We start from the raw sequence: 24275 nt of genomic DNA, 5'->3' as shown, positions 1-24275 counted from the left end.
TTCTTAACAGAGGTCAGAGATGAGATACTACAAAGACAGAGAGATTTTCTTTCAAAAACAAGGAGAGTGGCACTCTCCTGCCCTCCTCGTTGTTTCTGCCCCTCTTCCCTCAATAGAAGAATTCAGTGATTTCTCTGGAACTCAGATGACCACCCATGGGTCAGATTTCCTTGGCTCAGCATGCTTTGATCAGCCAAGAGGCAAGAGGGGCTCCCCAGAGGGCTTGTGTCCCCATCTCAGTGACTTCCATGAATACAGCTACGTAATGGGGCTATGTGTTCCATAGGGCAGCCTGGAACTCAGATGGCAGTAACAAACCCTCTCTGCCCTTTTGGGGTCACCCCAGAGCTTCTAAAGCCCCAGGTGTCTCAACCCCACCCCCTACCCCAGTCATAAAATAGAGAAAAAGTGACAGACAGGATCCACCATCCGGCTGGCTTTAAGATAAGTCATTCAACCTCCCTGAGACTGTTTCCCTTACCTCTAAAATAGAAAATGGTGATCTCTATAAATGCACCACAAGCTTGCCACAGTAGTGTGAGGATCAAAGCTACAATTGAAAACTGCCCTGTGCATACACAGAGTATCATTAACTGAAAAATGACTTATGAGAAAAAGTGGCACAGGAGAAAGAGAGAGAAATGGAAAGCCAGATCTCAATTCTGTCAGGTTTCTGTACCTAACAGAAGGGAGGTTTGCCCTGGGGATTTTCTTAAAAGGTTTAGTGGGGATCGGTGCTTATCCTTTGCGAATGAGTGTTCAGAACACAAACAAACTGAAGATGGGAGGGGCTTAGATACATGAAATCTCCTTTTCTGCCATGCGCAAGTTTGATGCTGGTTATCCATGGGGACAGGAGAAAAAAAAACTACTACAACACATACTTAATACACAAATATTAAAATGTCTTTTCTCTACCGACTGGTAAAAAAATATATTATATTTTGATATTTTTTTTTCTTTTTAAATTATATCTGCTATCCATCCCAGCCGAAGTCGCGGCCGGTCATCTGGTAGAACTTGCGGTTGAAGGGCCGGTAAAAGTCACGCAGCTGCCGCAGCACCTCGCGCGCGATGGCGGGGTGCGCGCGACCCTTGGTCTTGCCCAGGCAGTGCGGCTTGCCGCTGCCCTCCGCCTTCTTGAGGCACGGGAAGCCCTTGGTCTGGTTGAAGTAGAAGTGCTTGTCCGTGATGATGCGCTTGAGGCCCAGGAAATCCTGCACGCGGCGCAGCTCCCCGGCCGGGTCGCTGACCAGCCGCTCCCCGCTCACGAAGAGCATCTGGCCCAGCGGGAAGTGGCGCAGCCAGGGCTCCAGGTGCTTGGCGTACAGGCCGATCTGGATGGCGCTCCAGGACGTGTCGATGAGGCCCGCGCTGCGGTTGCGGAAAGTCAGGCTCTCGAAGCTGGGGATGTCCGGCCGCTTGGACAGCGTCTGCGTGTAGTCCGAGATGGCCCTGGTCACCGGGTCGCGCACCACCACGATGAGCTTGGTGTCCTTGGACATGGCCGAGATGCGCGCGGGTGCCTCCCGGGTCACGAAGTAGCTGGGCGTCTTCTCCATGGTGATCTGTCCCTCCAGAGTTCTGGGCATCAGGTCCCTGCGGAAAGCAGAAATTGCTGAATCTGGGGAGAGTAAAGAAGCCAGGTCCCCTTCTGGACCCCAAGAACTGAAGAAGCACCCAATCAGGGTTCTGACTTCCCTGGCTGGTTGCAGTTCCAGCTCCCTAACTTCCGGAAAGCCTGTTGGCAGTTGAATTCCTTGAGTATGGACCTCAGAACAATCATTGCCCCTGTCATACAGTTTTTGTGACAATTAACACACCTCAAGAGCTCTGAAATGCTCCCAACACAGAATAAAGGCTCTGTTAGCTAGTGTCATCCATCTACACTACTCAACATCAGTGCTTTCTGTAGCTGAATTACAACGTCATAATCACTATTATAATAGTGCTATCAAATGGCATTAAAACACCCCATGCCACCCGGTCCATGCCTGTCCCAAGTGTTGGAGAGTAGTTTTGTTCTTTATACAAAAGCCAATAATTTCTTTCAAAAAGGATCTCCTCATTAACAAAGGAATCCTTTTTTAAGGATTTATTTTATTTTTTTTAATTACATGTCTCTGTGTGGGTTTGTATAAATGAGTGCTGGTACTTCTTGTGACCGGAAGTGGTAGTTGGAGCTCCTGGAACTGGAGTTAAAGATGACTGTGAGCCTCCTGAGGATGGGAACTGAACTCTGGTCCTCTGAAAGAGCAGCAAGTACTCAGAACCACTTAGTCATCTCTCCAGCCCCTCCTTCTAAGTGTATATCAAAATGTACAATTGTTCCTCCCCTTTCGGTGATTGACGTCACCCTAGTTTTGGTTACTTGTCTCCAACAACAGCCCCCAAAATAATGCTCAGAAATTTCAGGAACAAACAATCCACCACTTTTAAAACACATGCCATCCCAAACAGCACAGTGGAATCTTCCAGAGTCCCTTCTGTCTCTCCAGGACCCGAATTAGCATATCTGTGTTGTATAGACTGCCTGTCCATCAGTCACTGAATCAAACTGGTTGGTACATTATCAAAGGTCCTGTGCAATGGAGGCCCCCAAAAGAAAAGCACAGCGACAAGGACACCAGAGCCCCCACACACAGGAGCACACTTTAATGCTGTAGCCGCATGCACAGGTACAGGGCATGGGGGGAAAACAAAGGCAGCATGGTGGGTCTGGTATTAGCCTGGATTTCAGACTCCCCACTGGGGCTCTTTGTAGGGCAGGGTAGGCCTCCTGAGTACAGAGAAAATGACTTTATATAACACAAAATGTTTGTCTTCACAACTCCTCAGGGTTCCATCTTGTAAGTAATGGTTTGAAAAGTCCCGATTGTCATGTTCTAAATATCTTAGTTTCTTTTCTATTCCTTTGGCATTTGATGGGAGTCACTTCCATCCAGAGCTGATAATGCATGTGCAGGGGGCAAGAAGGAGCGTGTGATCTCTGGGTGTTTTCTCTTTCTTGGATAGGCATTGGCTTGCTCTAATACTCTATCTTGTCTTCTGTAGGTTTGGGACAATTAAATTTTTCTAAAAAACCATCTAATGAGTACTCACAGCTCTATCTCCATTCCCGGCCATAGTTTGTGTATTCTGCCTTTCTTTATTCCTTCTTGGCTAGGACCCCCACCCCTTTCTAATTCACTCATTTGCATTTTACCTTTTTAAAAATTGCTCCCTTTGTTTTTTAAGCTGTGCTTTGTTGGCCTCTTTCTATGGGTTTAACTACAAGCTCCCCCCCCCCCAAATCTGTCTTTTCAGGTCATAAAGGCACTTTATTTTTCAAGTGGGGACTTGATCAACTTTCTTAAGTACCAGCATTCTAGTCACTACCTGTCAATACCTATCAGTTAAACAGAAGAGTTCTGAGTTCCCATTTGAAGCGAGTACCATCCATGGCGGCTGTATTTAGGTTCTAATTCTAACGATTGTTTTGCTCTCGAAATTCCGTAGTATCTAGTTTGCATTTGTACTAAAATGATCTGCTTTGTGCTGGGTGCTTCTCTTTGCTGTTATCTTACCACCTTCCCCACCCACACTGTTTGCTCCATATACACGACTTGGAAAATGTCAAATGTAAAAGATGAAAACACGTCCCGTGAATCTCATGCACCGCGCATCTCCTTCAAGACCTCATCACGATGGCCAAGTTCATTTATGAGCTTCCTCCACCTCTACCCTGCCCCATCTACTCGCTAACCATGCCAACTGAATTGTCTTAAGGCCAATTGGCAGACATCCTCTCAATTACTTTGCAAGTATTTGTGCTCCCCTGTGGGTTATTTCTGGCACACATTGCTCAGCCTTTGTGGTGTCTAGTGCTAACAATGTCTCGGCTTATACGATGGAGTCTTCCGCCTTATATTTGTTACTTTGGCAATTTTAATCAAGTGATTCTCTTCTTCTGTGAGGGAGAGTGCTAGTTGTATGTTTGACTGAGGGTACTCAACTCTTATTTTCAATTTTAAAAGAATTTTGCAATTAGTTTTATAAAATGATACACCACATGAACCATCTCTTAAATATACCTCAAGGGCTGGGTATAGGTGAGCACAGCCTGAAGTACATGCCACAAAACTGAGATGCCCCCCATTGCCCTTCCTCATCTGTGCATGCCAGATTCCTTGTGGAGTCAGCTAGACTAAGCTGCTTCCGGGACTTAGGATGCCCTTGTAGATGACAAGCCGGGAAATCTGTCCTGAGATGGTGGAATTTCCCAGTGAAAGACATTTGATCAAACTTATGGAAAAGTGTTGGACTCTAAGCAAACACCAAATACTCTGGAAGGGAAAGGGATATGGGGTGACTTAAGGACACAGAAGCGGATCCCTGCCTCCTTGTCTAGTCTTTGAGTTATAACTACTTTACATTTTGCCCCGAATCTTTTTTTTTGTTTTTATTTATTTATTTATTTTTCTATTATCAGCTTGATACAGTATAAATTCTTATCTTAATAGTGAAATGTTTCATTGAGGCTTGCCCAATAATTGAGTAAAAGCAAAACTTATTATAAGCCACAGTCATCCTAGGGTCCCCCCTGCTATATAGCCTCCCTGGCTGCCTACCCTACACTGACTGGGAACAGGGAAGCCCCCATCTCGGGACCAGCAGATCAGGTCTCTAGCCCCTAGGCCCTACCCATCGGAGTCCCAGGGACCAAACACCTACCTTTCCCTGCTCCCCCACCAAAAAGCAAAACAACAACAACAACAATAACCAGAACCCAAATCTTAAAGAGAGAACAAACTACTTGCAGGAGTTCCTGGCTGGCTTGTTTCTAGGAGCAGAGAGACCCCTGGGAACCTTTCTCAGAGACTGAAGCTGCAGACTGCTGGGCCAAAACAAATGCTACTAAACCTCAGAAAAGGATCCATGTTTTAAAAAGCCTCTCCCAAATAGGTGCCTGCAAAGAGAGCCCAAACAGGACTTCCCAAGACAATTAACCTCATCAGCTCTTGTCGCTCATAGGATGGGAAAACCCGACTGGTCAGAGTGGAAGTAGAGAATTGCTACATCATGGAGAGCAGTTCAAAGCCATGAAGCTTTCTGGAGACTGACTGCACTATGCGTATGTGGTTAACACTCCTGGACCCGAGGACACAGAGACAGTAAACTTTATGCTAAGCAGAGTTCACAATAAGCTTTTTTAAGCACTCAGAAAGAACACAGGCTTTGAAGGATGGATCTAGCTAGATTACATCTTTCAGCTTAAAAATAACTAAACGCAGGGGCTAAGTACTCAAAGGGGCTGTGGTTTTGTTTCCATCTTGCTAGAACAAAGGGAAATAAAATAATTTTTGACAGTTTGTCAAGCCGATCTGAAATCAGAAAATGGGTTTTGTGGCTTATCCATTCTAAGGGCTGACAGGGCTCAGGGGAGACAAGCTGTGACTTAACTTGCCTAAGCTCAGCTTATGCATCTCAACAGAAAAGCCAAGCCTAATGCCTCAGGAATCTGGCCCATAGAGGACTGCCAGTGTGATTGTTGCAGAGATCATACCAAGTATCACTCTGAAGGGGGTGATGACCAGTGCCCTGATTCCCTCAGTCCAGATAACAGGACTCCAGATAAAACCAGAAATGCCTTCTCTGCCATGGCCCTGGGGTATCTAGCATTGGCACAGACATTGGAGGTCATGAGCTGGTCACCATCTGTGGAGAGACAGAAGTGGACTGGTTGTGTAGGAGAGGTGAGTACATTCTGTAAGCGGATTCAGTTATCTCCCACAAGGGGCTATCATACCAGAAAGAACTGTTGTTCATTAGAGCTTGGGTCTGCTTCAGAGATCACTCCACGCTCACTTTGGAGCTGGTCTGTTACTGGGTAATTTCTATGGGACTAGGATTGTGCCTGCAGCTGTCTACAGTGTAGGAAACATTGGAGCCAAGCAGGCACCATGGCAGACAGGCTAAGTCGATTGTTCTTTTCTACCAAAGCCAGAGGTCAAGACAGTAGTTGATGGCAGGAGTACTAGAATGACCTGGAGGGCTTTCCCTCTCCACACTGAGCAGGGGACACAGCCACCTTTGTGGTTGGGCCTCATAGATAGTCTGAGCAGGATGCCCCTAGGATTAGGTGACCAATGCTTCCCCATAGTCTGCATACAGACACCTCAGTTACCATGAGAACCATCTAAAAAGAGCCATCCAGGCCACTCAGCAACTACATTCGGTATGCATCTAATATCCACAAGATGGTACAAAAGGGACCCATGTGTTCAGTCGTTCTTAGCAATTTGGACCCTTTCTTCTGTGTAGCATGAAACTTAAAAGATCTTATTAATAAGAACAAATCCGGAGCCAGGTATTGGGATGAATGCTGAAAGATCAGAGAGACAGAACAAGCCACAGCCACCTTACCTTGCCAACTTCTCAGCCAATCTTGTTTCCTCAAACTGGAAGCCTCTAAGTCCTCACCTGAATAAATCTCAGCTGAATTGCTGCTAAAAGCCTAAAAGATTAACCAGGCTAGTTCCTGGTTTTCACACCTTATATATCTTTCTGCTTTCTGCCATCACTTCCCGGGATTAAAGGCGTGAGTCACCATGCCTGGCTGTTTCCAGTGTGGCTTTGAACTCACAGAGATCCAGATGGCTCTCTGCCTTTGGAATGCTAGGATTAAAGGTGTGTGTGCCACCATTTTCTGGCCTCTGTATCTAGTGGCTGTTCTGTTCTCTGACCCAAGATGAGTTCATTAGGGTGCACAATATTTTGGGGAACACAATATTACCACACTCCTGGATTCCCAAGGCCCTCACACTGTCTTCTCAACCCCTACCTTCCCTGTATAATTGCTACCAGCCATCTTTGGAAGTAGCTTTAAATGAATAAATAAATGGATGGATGGATGAATGAATGGACAAATGGATAAATAAATATTCCATTCTAGTTTGTTTTTAATAATTTCATTTAATCAATCAACCTCTTACCAAACATAAAAATCAATTCCATATTGCTTATAGATATATGCAGGACAGAAATTTATAAGAGCAGTTTCATGATTCAGATGGAGGGGAAATGTGTAGAATGAATTGAAGAAATAAATGTAATAAAATGATAAGTTGAAATAAATGAAAAGCAAAGATGTTTATTCATCAAATGATACCATCAAGTGGGTAAAGAAGCAAACCTCAGAATGAAAGAAAATGTTTACACAATGTGTATCTGTCACAAGCCATATCTGTAAAATATAAAAGAGTCAATAAGTTAAAGAAAAATAAACAGATTGAAAGAAAAATGAGCAAAAACCTTAAGTAACCATTTTATACAAAACACACTATCCAAATGTTCAATTAATTTCTGAGAAATCATTGGATTAGGGAAGTGGAAATTAAAATCCTATGTCCATACCATAACATGACTCATCCACTCAGACAACTGGAAAAGAAGCGATGAGGTTTCCAAGTGTGTGTGAGGATGAGCAATAACTGGCATCTTGCTGGTGAAAAGCAAGCTGACACAGTGATTCTAGAGCCGGTTGGCACCATTTACCAAAGATGAGCATGTGTCCCCAACAATTTCGTGCCTAGTGATTTTGCACAGCTGTTCATCCATGTTCACATAACAATGATGGTCCCACATTCAAGGGTCCCAAATGCTCAGCAAAATCCAGAAGTAAACATATACCAAACACAGTGTATCCACTTTGTGGAAATCAGCAGTGGAGCTGTACCTTCTGATTTGTGTGTCTTTATGTATTTAAGTTAAAGTTGGATAAATATTTTACTATGCTCATAAAAAATAAATGGCCAGTTTCCCATAAGGGCTCCAAGAAAAACACATATTTCGTAAAACCCAAACAAAACAAAACAAAACAAAAAATCACATTTGCCAAAACAGGCACATCTCCAATTTGTGGAAATGTAGATGACAGAGGGAAAGGAGTGGACTCAGCTACCTAGGCCACACAGGACCACTTTTCTGTCCCCAGATAAACCAGAAGAACAGGAACTGCATAACATCTGTCCTACACATGGATGCCTATTCCCACAGCTGGAGCAAAGTGGTGGGCATCGCCATAGAGAAGACGCTCAAGAATCTGGCCTGAAGGGAGGGATTATCTGAAGACAACTTTGCAGTGGTGCTTGCAAGATGTTTTGGAAATAACATTCTCAGTTTATTGTTGCAGCTCTGTAAGAGAGATTTAATGGGCCTAGGATCTCCTCATATACATATGAATTGATAATAGTATAATAAAAATATAATATATATAATATATTTATATTTTAAATGTATATTATATATTTATTTTATATATAATGTATATAAAAATATAATAATTAATATCACTTAATACAGCAGTTCTCAACCTGTGCGCTGCAATCCCTTTGGGGGTCACATATCAGATATCCTGCGTATCAAATATTTACATTACAATTCATAACAGTCATAAAATTATAGTTATGAAGGAGCAAAACAAAAACAATTTTTTGGCTGGGGGTTTTCACAACATGAGGCCCCACAAAAAGAGTCAGAGCATTAGGAAGGTTGAGAAGCGCTAACCCAGACAGTCATTGGTGTTCTCCTCTGCGCTTTTGACTTGATTATAATGCATCCGATGTGGTGATATTGTGTTCCCCAAAATATTGTGCACATTAATAAACTTATCTGGGGTTAGAGAACAGAACAGCCACTAGATATAGAGGCCAGAAAATGGTGGCACATACGCCTTTAATCCTCTCATTTGGGAAGCAGAGATCCATCTGGATCTCTGTGAGTTTAAAGCCACACTGGAAACAGCCAGGCGTGGTGACTCACGCCTTTAATCCCAGGAAGTGAGCCTTTAATCCCAGGAAGTGATGGCAGAAAGCAGAAAGGTATATAAGGCATGAGGACCAGGAACTAGATAGAGCTGGTTAAGCATTCAGGCTTTCAAGAAACAGTTCAGCTGAGATCCATTTGGATAAGAACTCAGAGGCTTCCAGTCTGAGAAAACAGGATCAGCTGAGGAATTTGCAAGGTGAGGTGGATGTGGCTTGTTCTGCTTCTCTGATCTTCCAGCATTCACCCCAATACCTGGCTCCGGGTTTGTTTTTATTAATAAGACCATTTAAGATTCCTGCTACATCCGATAAGAAGCCATCAATTAAAGGGGCTGAGAAAAGGAATCCACAAACACAAAAAACCTAAAACAAGAGTTTGGACAACTGCTAGAGAAAATGAGAACCCGAGAGAGTGACTCAGACCATGGAAGATGCAGAAAGGCCTGGACTCTGGACAGAAGACAGATGAGGTGAAGGACTCGGCTGCGTACAGGAACAGGGGAGTCACGTGTCTGGAGACTGGCAGAGGAGTACATAATCAAACATGGAAATGACTGGAAGCATGTGCAGGTTAGACAAGAACGTAGGTGGCTGAGCGCTTTAGAAAGCTCTCCCAATGTAATCCACGTGTGTGGAACTTGGTGTTGTTGGTGGGAATGACAGAGGAGAGGGAGAATAAGAGACATGTATAGAGCAGGGAGATGAGGATGCCCTGGGTGGTTTACATAGGGGTAGCAGATGTATTCCCAAAAAGGATTACAAAGGTGTAAGGGAAGAAAATGATGAATACTTTATAAACTAGTAAGTTGTTTGGGATTGGAGTATTCCTGTCCCCACCACAAAATAGAAACACATGTGTAGTTTTCTGTTTAGTGGAATTAGAATTACTTGCAAAAAGTGGTTATTTCTTCCCAATAACCCTGAAGGAGAAACAGCATTGGTGTCATTCTGAAATATAGCTATTTCACAGCCCTGTGAAGTCTGGCAGAAAGTCTCCAGCTTCCTAGGAAACTCAGAACTGAGAGAAATAATACAGATGTCAGCCACTGTCTGCTATTAATAAAGCTGTGTGACCTTATGCAAGTCACTGTGGTACTTTGGGCCTCCATTTCCTCATCAGCAAAACACGATTGATTCCGTGTATGGTTTGGGACGCTAATGTGTCCAATTCTCTGAAGAGTGCCAACAGAAAGACCAGGGTGTCTGGAGCTGAGCGTCTGACTGAATTTGATAAGAGCAAGTTCCTGACAGAGGAGACCAGCATCTACCCCTTACTTCCTTGAAATAGCATGACATGGTTACAAGATGAAGTTCAGAGACCAAGCTTTCTTAAAAGTAATAGATCCAGGTGAGTCAGGAGTTCAGGCCTTGGGAAGAACCTGGTAAGAAAGTAGACAATAGACACTTAGGAAGCATTTACCACAGACTGAGGCGCACAAATAATTCCTCTGGTCTCACCACTACCAGAGAAGCTACTGAGAATTTGAATTTTAGTTTCAGAAGACAGAGGGGTAACATGGTTTGCCCTAGTGACAGTTGTGATTAGTAGGAACAGAATAAAATTCTAGGTCTTTCTCATGTTAGAGTGCATGTTCTTTCAACCCCTCCAAATACCCAGGCAGTATCAGTGTGACTCCTCCTATCAGCATCACTGGCCATCTTGGACATTGTGACTAAGCGTTTAACTGTTAAATGTATTCCTTGCCCCATTCATCTTGGCATGTAGATTGCCTGTCCCTGAATCTTGAAGCAGGAAGTAGCCTGTTATCCTGTTTTCCAAAAGCTCTCTTCTCCAAGGGAAGCATGGCTGCAAGAGGAAATCCTGGGTTGCAACACAAGGACGATTTACCTTGAGGGATCGATAAATCCTACCAATTTGCATGTGCATACTCTCAATCTGTCTCTGCAAGCCTCCAGCTACAGCGTGCGCCAGGAAGGACTTTCTCTCTGGATGGCCAATGTCGGCAGGTAGTCCCTGGAGAACCCTAACCGTGTGTGTCTGAGAAGGGAGGAAACCACACTGAGTCAGGAGCTGTCAGCTTGCTGTCCCTGGGGCCAAGGCGCACTCAGGCTAATATTTCTTTTCCTGCTGTTGTGATGTGAGACCCCACTCAAAACGTGACTTGTGAAGCTGGAAAAGAAACTCCCTTCTGCTGATGTTTGAGTTGGCTTCTGAGGGAGAAGGAGACTGATGTTATAAACCAGCTCCCACACTGAGCAAACTTGTACGGGCCATTCTAATAATCGTACCATCAGCGAGAGAAGTTACATGTTAGACTGAGCGGCTGGAGTGCTTTCCCATGCTGTGGACGGTCACTGCCTTCCAAGATTCTAAATGGTCAAGGAGCAGGAGGGAATGGAAGCCATTCTGACCATTCCAGGATCCAGGACTCAACGTGTAACAAGGTTTATTTCAACAATGAAACCCCAGGGGAGTACAGAAAGTCAAGGATTCTTGATTGCTCATTGAGAAACTTAGGAAAGGCAGAAAATACATCTGTGGTCGTTGAATACTAAAGAGCCACCTTGAACAGGGAGGACAAGAGGTATCTTTGATCCCAAGTGTAGAGTGGCCATTCCTGTGGATGCTGAGAGTCTCCCAGTCAGCCCCCTTCATCACTGATAAGCTAAAGCAGTGGTTCTCAACCTGTGGGTCATGACCCTCACAGGGGTCATATATCAGATACTTACACTGTGATTCACAACAGTAGCAAAATTGCAGTTATGAAGTAGCATAGCAACAGAATAATTTGATGGTTGGGGGTCACCACAACATGAGGTTGCAGCATTAGGAAGGTTGTAAACAAATGGTCTAAACTACAGCCGTGTCCCACAAGTTTTACTGTCCCCTCTGAACTTCAGTCTCCTTCACCCGGGAACTGATATAGTCATAAGCTTAAGGTGACATTTCCACATCTGACTGTGTTGTCTCCAAGTCTGCTCCAAGGTGGGATCACGTGCTCCCTTGTTTGTCCAGAAGACAATCAGAACCCGAAAAACCACTCTGGAGTTAGGGCTATCCTAGGCCCCTCCACAGAGGGCTGAGGCTATCTCTGGGAGTAAGAGGTCCCTTACACCGCTCTATGCTGTCTGCAGGTCCTGCTCCTTGCCGTTGGCACTCACCCCTAGCACAGATCCACATGGGCAAGCACCAGCGGGGGTGTTAGGGCTTGGGAACAGAGAGTCTCACAGGCATGCACACAGAAAGGTAAGTAACATAATACAGTTGGGCTACCACAGAGGGAGAGAGTGGGGAATGTAGCCTTAGACTTTATTTAGTGTAAGTGCCCAATGGTAGCAAAAGTTTAAAGGAAAAAAAAAAACACCTTTATACTGAGCTAAGCTTTATTTCATCTGATGTAGTATCTCAAAGTGCGGAAGTGCAAAGAGTCAGGAAAATTCACACCCACCCCTGTCTTTGGAAAGAAACTTGCGTGTTCCTTTTAGCCAAATGACTGAACAAGCAAAGTGAAACGGTCTTGAATGAGTCTGTGTATTTCTTGAATGAAGTCTGTGTGTTTAAAAAAAAATGTTAGGGACATCTAAAATCAGAACAGCATAAAAGTCTTACAAAACCGCATTTAATGTAGTTAGAAAGGCCACGTGTAGCAGAAATAAAACAGCACCACATTACATGGTCTCTAGAACCAAAGCTGGGAATTCACAAGCCCTGAGGGGTGTGCGTATTTACGAACAACTAACAGACAGACAGACTGACCAACAGACAGACAGGGAAACAAACTAGGAGATTATAGATAGACCTCAGAGACTATAGATAGACCATAAAAATAAGGGTGTGGTGGATAAATTGTTCAAAGATGGGAACATTCCTCACTGCTGTTCCCTGAGAAGCTCCCTGGCATTGTAGACCTGGGGTGGGGGAGAAGTCCCCTGAGCCCTCCAGTGCCTTCCTGTCAACACCCAGTTCTTCAGTTTCCATGACACAGGGCTGGCTGAGATCCTGTGTCTCTCAACCCATAGTCCACTACTCTATCTTACTTCATCTGGCCTTATTTCTAAAATATACTGTGCCCAGAGTACACATGGCCACTCTGATGTTGGTTCCTGAAGAGTAAAATTTGTGGTTATGTACCACCAGCATATGCCAACATAAGATAACTATAAATAAAGCACAGCCCAACCACAGAGGAGACATTCCCTGAATGGCTTGGAACCAGGAAAACTCTGTTAAACGTGGGCCCTCAGTAAAGGTAAAAGCTGCTTTCTTCTGCTTACCTGGTGCTTTAACCGCATCTTAAGTCAACTACTTAGAAGAGAGAAGTAGAATTTTTAATGAAAGTGTGGAGACCATGGGCCAGGGGCAGGTGAGCTCTTGGGTCCTCAGCGGCGGCCTCACCAAGTCCCCATCTGAGCTCACCCTGGCTCCTGACAGGAGTTTCATGAAGGATGGGTTTGAGAACCTCTATGGGAGCTGTGTTACTGTGGGCAGGGGTGTCAGCGAGGCGCTGTCTCAGCAGCCTGGAATTATCGGGCCTGAGCACGTGGGCAGCTGGAGATAAGGCAGACTGTGCTCCCTGACTTGGCAAGCAACACGCAAAGCTTGTAGGGAAAAAAAAAAAACCTGTGAGGACAGGAGGCGAGTAAATCTGAGACTGCAGGGAGTCTTTGCTCCATTTTGGCAGTGATGGGCTTTGGTTCCGTCACTCCTCCCCTTCCACTCCCTGCATTTTGTTTTCCTTCTTCCTGTTTCTTGGTCCTAAACACAGAGTAGGAACAAAATCAAAGGCCTTTTCAGTTTGGGACAGAAGAAGAGCTTGAAGCTTCAGTGGCAGCAGTGGTTGGAGGCCCGGATGCTCTGGATGCTTTTTTCAAATTTGTCTTCAGCATCCTGGGCGAGTCTCGAGATTTCCCAGCAATAGAAAACCATACTAATGTAATACCGAAACCATACCAAAAATAATGCCAGACATTCATCATAAGCCTCACTCTACAACATGACAGGGCGAAGTGGTAGCATAATAACGTCCTGAAATGAAGCTGCCATCAAACTTCAGGAATGCAAGGAGTGAGTGTCCATCAGCACGGCAGGCCTCGTGCCACTGGGAAGGGGTAAGGTCATGTATAGAAAGGGATACAGACAGAGGGTTCTGGTGTTCACCCCTACAGTTCAGAAAGGCCCATGAATTGCACATTCACACACACACACACACACACACACACACACACACACACACACATATGCACACACTTACTATAGCAGCCATCTCGCCAGTAAGCAATATAGTGCAACCCATAGACCTGAGCACACTCTCATCGCAAACCTCATCCAGGCTCCAGGAAAACACTTCTCCAAATCTCTTTCTCTAATGTTTTGAAACAAAATCCCTGGATGCTAAGAGCACACAAGGGATGCACCGGTGCCAACACTGGAGATGAACATGCTTCACTAATTTGGGGAAGGATTTGAGTAAGAGAAGACGTCAGCTAAGAGAAAGGACTAACTCAGTACTAAGCAAAGGCTTCCTGTTCGCTAACACCAAAGAGCTTTCTCCTGGTAATGCTCTGTGTGCGTGCATGCATGCGTATCCTTTGCCTCTCCTGATCCAGTCCAAGACTGAAGGAGATCCTACACACTGTGAACTCACCACAGTGCTACTCCAAATAGGTGTCTACCACAGCGAAGCAGGGCACTCATGACATGGACTCTAGGAGTGACTAGGAGGTGTCCCAAGCGGATTCTGAGAACTCATTAACCAAAACAGGGCTTGATAAAACTAAATTACACATTTTTTAAACGAATGTGTCAACTTTAAAGAAGTTGCATTTTCAAAGTTTTACTGAGATTAATGCAATCGTCCAGCACATGCCCAACTGAGCTATTAATAACTTGATTTCTTAAGTTTCACATTTGATCTTAATTTACATTTTTTATCAGAGTATATTACAATTTCCACATCTCAAAATTCTTTATATCTGTGATCACCAAACTCAATTCTGTACTCCAAACCTATGTTATTTTCTTTAATTTTCTGGTTCTACCTGTATGCAACACTAATAAGAAGCATCCCATAGTGCCAGGGGCTGAGTGGAGAGAGTGGTAAGTGATTGCTTAACTGATACGGGGTTTCCTTCTGAGGAATTCCTTCATGGAATCAGGGGATGCAGATAATTAGCTTTTTTTTTAATCCACAAACTTTTGTGGAAACGTCCATACCTATTTGCTTGCACACTGTCTATTCAGCTTTTGAACTGTAAGTACACAAAAAGGAGAAGGACAGAAGACATATGGCATGCAGGTCTAAACTATTTACTATCTGGATCTTTTCAGAAAACATTTCTCAGTCTGTGATTGAGACCATTACTGTCAATAGAATAAAATTAATATGAGGAATATTGATTGCAACATAATTAGTATTTACTGAAAGTTTAGGGCTGAAAAATAAATCTCACTGTGTGAGTGCCATAGGTCATGATTTGTGTATATCTTTATTTTATGGCTCATCCAAACACTGCTGGCCCATCTACAGAAAATCCCAAATGAGAAATAATAATTAAATTGAGTCATCTTTGGTGTTTTGCCAACTTTAAGACATACAAAAACAATAGATTTAAGCTTATTTTTCTGTTTTATTGTTACCAAGGAATATCTGTCAAAGAGAGACATTTCATCTAACAGTGTATTAGCTTGATTTATAACTTTTAAAATGTTTAGACACATGGTATGTGAGCCTTCAGCGGTACCCTTGTCCAGGGACTTGGAAATGTGAAGAGTGGGCCCAGAGAACGTGCAGAGGACCCAGGGAAGTCATTAGGAAGAAAAACGAGGCAGCCAGACAGGACCCTTGGTGCCAAATAAACCCGAGGGCTGTCAGGCACAGACCCTGCAGACGAAGCGGCTCACATGTGCTAGGTGTCTCCACCACAGCAGAGATGTGGCAGATGCCTTGCATCTGTGCACTGGACCTGGACCCTTCCTTCTGCACAGAAACAAAGCCTCATAGGTGCTGTGCTGAGGTCGTGGGAACACAACTGCTTCCCAAGTGGCCTTTTAAACATTTCTCAATGTTATTGATTTTTATTTAATTTTTGATGATTTTATACATGCAAACAACATATTATGAACATACTTCATCTCCGATTTCCTTCTCATATAATGCACCCACTTCTGACGACTCCTGCTACCTGCCAATTAGACTACCTCCTACTTCCATGTCTTAATATTTTTCTTTTAAAAATTTTACATGTAAGATTGTTTTGTTGCATGTGTGTGTATCTATGTGCATGCCTAGTGCCTGCAAAGGCCAAAAGAGGGTGTCAGATACCCCTGGGATGGTAGTTGTAAATGGTTGTGGGCTACCATGTGGGTGCTGGGAACCAAACCTCCATCCTCTTTACGAGAGACTAGTGATCTCAAAAGCTGAGCTATCTCTCCAACCCTTGACAGCGGCGCCGCCGCCCCCCCCCCCGTGTGTGTGTGTGTGTGTGTGTGTGTGTGTGTGTGTGTGTGTGTGTATGTGTGTACGTGCACTTGCACACGTAGCCACAGCTGGTGTGTGTTCTTGATTACATGGGCCATGCCACTTCTAAAAGTGTTTCACAACAGTCCTCCACATCTCTTGCAATCTTTCTGGCCCTCTTTCCATGACTGAACAAAGATTCGATTTTTTTTTTTAATTTTTAAATTAAGCAGGCAACTATTCTACCCAGCCCCTATGTGCCATTGGAGTCATATACCGAATTTCTCTCTAATCCTTTTCAGTCTGCCAGATTTCTTCTATTTTATGTTTACTCTGTTCCCTGTAGAGTGTTGTTATTATTTCCATAGTCTCACATCTCACATGAATTTTCCTACTTATTTTACTCTTGCACATACTCTATTGAGTGTGGTCTCCTCCACACGGACTGGAGAATTGGAAAAATATTTATATAAAACACATTTCCCCTCTTCCTGGACACTGACACTAGGATTTCATAAAACGCAGTGATGGGTTTAGAAAGCAATGCCATCCTCTCCACCCTAAGTCCACCAATCTGGAGAAATGCAGCAGCTTTCACCTATACACATTTTCTTTTACGTCCCCAAGCAAAGTTTTGTTTTATATTAAACTCATGCATAAGAGAATCGACTTTGTGGGGAGGGTTCAACTCTGTGTGCATGCTATGGTATAGGTTTGCATAACTACCCGTGATCAGAACATAAAACTGTCTAGTCATTCCACTATCATGAATTGCTTTATAGCCCTACTCTCCCCTCACCCTGCAACCATTTATCTAGATCTGGTCTCTATCACTGTTGCTTGTCCTTTTGAGAATGACACACAACTGGGATCACACGGCCCACGGCTCTCTGTGATTGGCTCATTTCACACTGCCTCCATGTGGTGGAGATCCAGTTCAAGCCGCCATGCACACAAATAGCTCAGTCCTTTTTATAGCTGAGTAGTGTTGTGTTGTATAGATGCAGGGCAGTATGTTTGTCTATTGACCTGTCAGAGGACATCTGATTTGGTTCCAGTTTTCAGCAATCACAAACATAACAGCCCCAAACTTTTGTTTCCACTTATCGTGAACACAAACTTTTTTTCTCTAAGTAGCAAGGAAGAAGATTGCCGCTTCACTGAACAGTTCTATGTTTAGCTTTATCAAACTGCTGGGGTCCTGTGAAGTATGTTGCTTCCTTGTTTTCCCCAGTGCAGTGTGTGAGTCTTCCATTTGCCCCTCATTTCAGCACTCATCTTTACCAGGGGCTTTTCAGTCTTGTGGATGGCTGGGAGCTGTGGTCCAGGGCTCATGCCGCCCAGCATCATCAGAGTGCTTTATGAACACCTCTAGACCAGGAAAAATACCAAAACTCCAAATTCAAAATACAGTTTTTACTGAAAAAGTCTTTCTTTCCAATCACCATAAAGTCAGAAACTCTTAAGTAGGACCATTGTAAGTTGGAGAGTGTGTTATGTAATTTTCTGTACATGTCTAACAGGTACATACTGAATGACTAAGAAGGTCAATATGTGTTGAATTATCACTGTTTGAACAATGGCAGGTTTGTTCTCAACCAAGATCTTGACTTAGCAAACATTCATGGAGTGTCTACTTGGGCCAAATATCCTATTAGAAAATAGAGCTGCTTGGATTACAATGTTCTTGCCTTCAAAGAGCTTGCCACCTAGAGGGGGTAGGCATTGGGATCAACACATTTCAGTAGCAGAACCGTCATACTGACCAGGTTTTTACATTCAAAGAATGTTGATCCTGACTAAGGGATTTAGAGAAGGCTGACCAAACCAAGCTGTGTGAGCAGAGAGTGAGGGGCTGATGCCAAAGGCACCACAAGTGACCTTCACATGATCTGCATGGACGACAAAGTGGAGGGGCTGCAGACACAAGCAAGGTGCCCTCTTCAGCTACTTTATGTGCAAATTCATTTTATCAAGGTGGCTCATTGGGGTCAACTGAGAAACGGAGGATTTTGAAGAAAGTGTTTGAAAACATGGAGGTGGAAGAGAACCAAGCATTCCCTGCTGGGGGATGAATAATTTAAAGAAATACAAGTTCAAATACACTCATCTTCCTCGTGTAGCAGAACATCCAAAATAGCATCAGTACTACTACATTCCCTAACACAGGAAACATACTAATCCTTACTAAGACTACAGTTAGGAAATTGGCTTTAAAAAAAATCAACACATTATAGTAAATATATATAAAAGAGCATTTCCGGTGATAAAAAGATGGAGCTTCATCTATTTGCAATGACTTAGACAGACCTACAGATAATACCAGGTTACTTCTTGGGCATTTGATTTGTGTAGCTCTTTGTACATTCTGGATATTAGCTCCCTGTCTAAAGTATAGCTGACAGAGATTTCCCCTCACTCTGTGACCCATCTGTTTTCTCTGCTGAGACTTTCTTTGCTGTGCAGAATTAAAAAAAAAAAAAGCTATATATTTTGATGTAGTCCAGTTGGAGTCTTGTTTAGAAAGTTCTTGCAAATAGTTACATATTAGTGTGTGTCCCCTTAGTTTGTCTCTAGAAGTTTCAATGTTTTGGCATCTAAGTTAAGGTCTTCAATCCACTTTGGCTTCATTTTGTGCAGGGTGAGAGATGGGGATCTGATTTCATCTTTCTGTGGTTGCTACCTACGTTTGCCAACACCATTTGTTGACTTCACGTCTTTTGTTCAGTGTGCGTTTTTGACACCTTTACCAGAAATTAGGTGGTCATAGTTGTGTAGGTTTATTCCACTTCTATGTCTTCTTTCTATTCTCTTCTACTGGTCTGTAAGGCTGCTGTTGTTGTTGTTGTTGTTATTGTTTGTTGGTGGGTTTGTTTGTTTGTTTGTACCCAGACTGTCTTTGTCACTATAGTCCTGTAGTATAATTTGAGGTCAGATATTGTAAAATCTCCAAGTATTGCTCTTTCTTCTTAGGATTGCTTAGGCTATTCATGGCCTGTTGTTTTCTATTTGAATTCTTGGAATCTTTTTTTCTAGTTCTGTGAGAAATACTATGCTGGGAAAGAGACCCTCAACTGAGGAATTGCCTTCATAAGATCGGCCTATAAGCATATCTGTGGGCATTTTCTTAATTAATGATTGATGTGGGAGGGCTCAGCCCACTGTGGACAGTGCCACCTCTGGGCAGGTAGTCCTGGGTTGTATAAAAAGCAGACTGAGTAAGCTAGTAAACAGTTTTCTCTGTATGGTCTCTGCTTCAGTCCTTGCCTTGAGCTCCTGTGCTGGCCTCCCCTGATGATGAACTATAACTTATAAGCTGAATAAACTTTCTCTTCCCAAGTTGCCTTTTGGTCATAGTGTTTACCATAACAACAGAAAATCAAACTAAGACAAATGTATTTGGAACTTTCCCAGGGATTGTCTTGAATCTGTAGATTACTTCTGGTAGCATAGACATTTCTACAATAAACCAAATAAACCTGTGAACACATAGGCTAATGAAATGAAGAACTACCAATGACCAACAAACATTTTAAAAGTGTTCAACACCTCTAGTCATCAGCAAATTGCAATTGAAATCAGAGATACCGCCTTACGCCAGTCACAAAGGCTATCATCAAGGAATATGACAACAAATGTTGGAGAGGGTGTGGAAATAGCCGAACACCTGCTAGTTGGGGCACAAATAAATACAACAATTATGGAAATCCCTTTGGAGTTTCTTCAAAATATTAAAAATAGACCCAGCTATACCACTCCTGGGTGTACGCCCCAAGAGTAAGGCTCTGAATTCTACTACAGAGATAGTTGCAGATCCATGTTTATTGCTATACTATTCACAATAGTAAGGAAATAGAATCAGCCTAGTTGCACACAAAAAGAAGCATGTAGTACTTTCCAGCTCTATCCCATTTCCCTGCAAATTCCTGTGCTCTGCCATCACCGTTAGGGCATGCCTAGACTAGCTTCTTAGAGGATGAAAGATGAAGAGAAGTTGAGTCAACTCTGCTACATCAGCCAAAGCCTCTTTAGATCATCTTTTAGCAGTTGATGCCCCAGACATGTAAGCGAGTGCAGCCCAACTCATTCAAGTCATCTGGTTGACCCATCAGTGAGCACATGAGCCAGACTAGTTAAGATTCCAAGGTAACATGCATCAGCTAAATGCTGAAGATCTGCTTAATGAGTAGCTGCTGCATGCCTGAGGTTTTTGATGATACTAGGAAGCATTGTTTTAGCCAGAGGTAATGATATACTGAGTTTTTATTAATATAAGCTTAACAAAATATGGGCAGAGGCATCCCGCACTACTAACAATGGGTGCCTCTAGAGACTGCAGCTGCTGGCCAACACTCTACCTCCAAAGAATGTAAGCACTGAGAAATAGAATTGCTTCTACCTCTGGCTTGATCCATTCTTTTTTCTTAACTCTTTTTAAAATGCCAAAAATATGTAAGATAAGATAAGAAAATAAGTCCTAATCCATGTGGCTACCCTGGTTGTAAAAGAGTCTGAAGGAGCATAGTACTGATATTGTTTGTCAAAAGCTTTAGAGTAGCCAGGTTTTACTCTTGTCTCAACTCTGATAGGCTAACTATTCATCAACGAGCCACTGCATCACTATTTTGTTCCAGTTCTCCTTTGTGGAGATACAAGCGGCTCCAGCTGGGAGCAGAGTCAGTTCCTGACTATGCCTATTACAAACGGGAAAAGCCATGGTGAGAAACTGTTACAATACCAAGCTCGTCCAAACAAAAGTTAGCAGGGTTTCAGCTAGTGAAGACGATGCTGGTGGTGGTATTAGTAATGGTGCTGAAGATGAAGACAGTGAGTTTAGCCACAGTAACAGCAGGTTGTCATAAGGTCCGTAAACGCCTTGATGCTGGCCTTTCAGATGACTCAGACAGATGAGCCATGCTACACACCACCAAGTACCAATATGGACAGCTATCCCATTCGCTCATGCCAACTGTCTGAGAGAAGATATGGCCATTGTTCAACTCTTGCCAAGAACAGAAGTATAATGAAAATTATTGGTTGACCTGATTTGGTTGGTTGCCCTACATTAAATTTGAACAAATACTTTTAACCAGCTGGAAGCCATTTAAAATGAGGGTACACATATAAAGTGTCTCAGGGAGCTTTAGGGGGAGTAGGATGGGGACACAGCAGGAAAACAGGTAAGATCAGACAAGCTTCACTGTGGACAGCTCCAGCATTCCCAGTCCTGTTAAATATGTGATGTGTTTGGGGGGAAACAAATCTAGGGATTCTACTAGCCCTACCGCACACTGACACATTAGAAGACCAGAGCTGAGTAATGTAAAGTAGCTGGCCTGCTGTGCTGGGTAGTTTTCTGTCAACTTGATACACGTTAAGTCTTCAGAGGAGGGAACCTCAATTAAGAAAATGTCTCCAGATTGATAGCACGCCTGTAAGGCATTTTCCTAATTAGTAATTGGTGGGGGAGGGTCCAGCCCATGGTGGGCGGTGCCATCCCTGAGCTGGTGGTCCTGGGTTCTCTAAGAAAGCACTCTGAGCAAGCCATGGGGAGCAAGCCAGTAAGCAGCATCCCTCCATGGCCTCTGCATCAGCTCCTGCCTCCAAGTTCCTGCCCTGTTTGAGTTTCTGTCCTGACTTCCTTTAGTGATGAACAACAATGTGGAAGTGTAAGCCAAATAAACCCTTTCCTCCTCAACTTACTTTTTGTCATGGTGTTTCATCACAGCAATAGAAACTCTACTTAAGAAGACTGTCATTAAGCCAACCAAACAGGATCACAAACCTATGACCTTACCCACTAGGTTACTACAGACTTTGAAATTTTTCCTAACCTGTACAAGTCTGGAGAACCAACCTATAGTGACTACTGCCAACATCATGGAAGAATATATACATGTGTCCACCTGGCTTAAAAAAACTTCTTTTGCTCATAAAACCAGATCATCATTGCTACATGCCATTGTGATGCTCTCAAACCTTGCATCTCAAAGCAGATTCACCCATTGCAAGATCTTTATCACTTAGGAGAGTTGTCTGTGACCCACTCTTGGCCTTTCTTTCCACATGGCATGCCCCCAACTCCTGCCTCTCCATTTTACTCAGAACCTGCCTCTTGGCTGGCCTGACCTACAGATGGCCTTAGAAGTCCTTCCATTGTGTAGTCTGCTTTCCCGTTCTTTCTAATAGCCCATTTCTTTTGAGGCATACAAAAGCAGCCTGCACTTGTCTGCCCCAGTGAGCAGGATGTTCTGTGCTTTCTGATGCCCCAGCCGTTCCCAATATAGACCTCATCTTGGGAAAAGAAGTAATTAGCCTGATGGGAACTAAACAGCCATTTCAGCAGTTTCCTCACTGCTGGGTTTTGAAGCAACAGAGGTCCAGGCAGGTCAGAAAGAAGTTGAGTGTGCTGGAGTCTCAATGCCCCACTAAGCTCAAATACCAGCCACTGGCACCCGAAGCTCATTAGTTCTGACCAACACTGCTAATCACCCGAGTGATGAATCAGCTTTCATGAGCACCCAGGGAAGCAGTCACTAATGTTTTAACCTCAAAATACCCTGGATGGCCTGGAAGACCCAAGTCTCAAGCACTGTTATAACTTTGAAAAACCGTGCATCAAGTTCTGTGATGTGGAAAACCAGGTTCACTTGGTAAAGTCCTTATAAAGACTAATACTGCTCTTGGAAGAACCTTGGCATGCCATTATAGGCAAGGTTCTGTGCTTCTTGGTAATCAGGAGAAGTGTTTTATGATTTGTGCATGCCACCATTCTGATCCGTTTCTCTACATTAACACAGCTGGCATTACGGCATGGATGACATGACTTCTTGTTGTAGGGCTGTCCTGTGCATTGTGGGGCTTGAGCGGATGTTTATATCTACCTTATGGATGTTAGCTGCACCCTCCCTTCCCTAGTCCTCCTTCAAAGTGTTACAAGATCCAGAAATGTCTCCAGACATGGCCAAAGGTCCTCAGGAGTCAAAATTGCCTCTTAGTTGAGAATAGCTGCTTTAAAACATTGCAACCAACCATTTCACAAAAGACTAGACATGCTGGACATGGTGATGCATACTTTTAATCCCTGTATTCGTAAGGCAGAGGCAGGGTGGATCTCTGTGAGTAAAACCCTATTTTGAAAAGAAAAAAAGTTGAGACTATAATAAAATAGGACAAGATATAAAATAGACACCACCAGGCAAGACAAGAGAAAACATTGTTCATAACCATTTGTTTATATTTATTGGTTCTTTTGTACATTTGCATATAAGTAATATTGATAAGAGCATCTAATTTCTAAGAGGCTGATGGTTTGTGTATATTACTACTAAGGTGCTGACTTTGTTACCCACTTAGAAATTGCTATTTTGGGTTAGTTTTAATTTGATGTAGTTTTCCTTCAAAATGCTGGGCAAGTGGATTATTGACTTACTTTACCTCATTGAGGCAAGTATGACATTTAACATCTACCTTAGATATTATAAGATTGTCAAAACAGAACACCATGGGTCGGACAGGAAATCAATGAGTCTTTACCACACACTGAAGGAAAGAATAAAACAAAACTCCTTATCGGGTCTTGGTGCCTATTTCAAGACACACTATATTGAACAATGTCTATTTAAGTTTTACTTTAATGGACAGATGACACAAGGTTAGTTGATGGACACCAGGTGCCCTTGGTTAGTTTTTACTCTCAATTTAACACGATCTAGAGTCACTCAGAAAAGGGGTACCTCTGTAGAATTGTCTTGGTCAGATCAGCCTGTGTCTGTATCTGTGAGAGATTTTCTTGATTGGTTATTAATGCAGAAAGGCCCAGCCCACTGTGGGTAGCACCAACCCTAGGCAGGTGGGTCTGGACTATGTGAGAAAGCTAGCTGAGGGAGTCAGAGAGGGATCTAGTCAGTGGTGTTCCTCCATGGTTTCAGGTTCAGTTCTTACTGGAGCTCCTGCCCTGACTGCCCTCAGTGATGGACTGTGTGGGACCGGGAAGTGAAACCATATAAACACTTTCCTTCCCCTAAGTTGTTTTCTGTTATGATGTTTA

At 43.4% G+C, this 24275-nt stretch overlaps 1 protein-coding gene across 1 annotated transcript in view; it reads right to left on the bottom strand.

Moving 5' to 3' along the window:
* Nucleotides 1-436: 436 nt before the first annotated feature.
* Hs3st3a1 (heparan sulfate-glucosamine 3-sulfotransferase 3A1) overlaps nucleotides 437-24275 on the bottom strand; it is an 88039-nt gene continuing 64200 nt past the window's right edge. Inside the window, exon 2 of the mRNA XM_059269395.1 lies at nucleotides 437-1599. Coding sequence (XP_059125378.1) covers nucleotides 978-1599 — 622 coding nt within the window. The 3' untranslated portion in view covers nucleotides 437-977. The remainder of the gene's footprint in view (nucleotides 1600-24275) is intronic.

This window comes from Peromyscus eremicus, chromosome 8a, assembly GCF_949786415.1.
Source record: "Peromyscus eremicus chromosome 8a, PerEre_H2_v1, whole genome shotgun sequence".
NCBI lineage: Eukaryota > Metazoa > Chordata > Mammalia > Rodentia > Cricetidae > Peromyscus > Peromyscus eremicus.
Note: the sequence above shows the minus strand (reverse complement) of the source record. Positions and strands in the feature narration are given on the sequence as shown.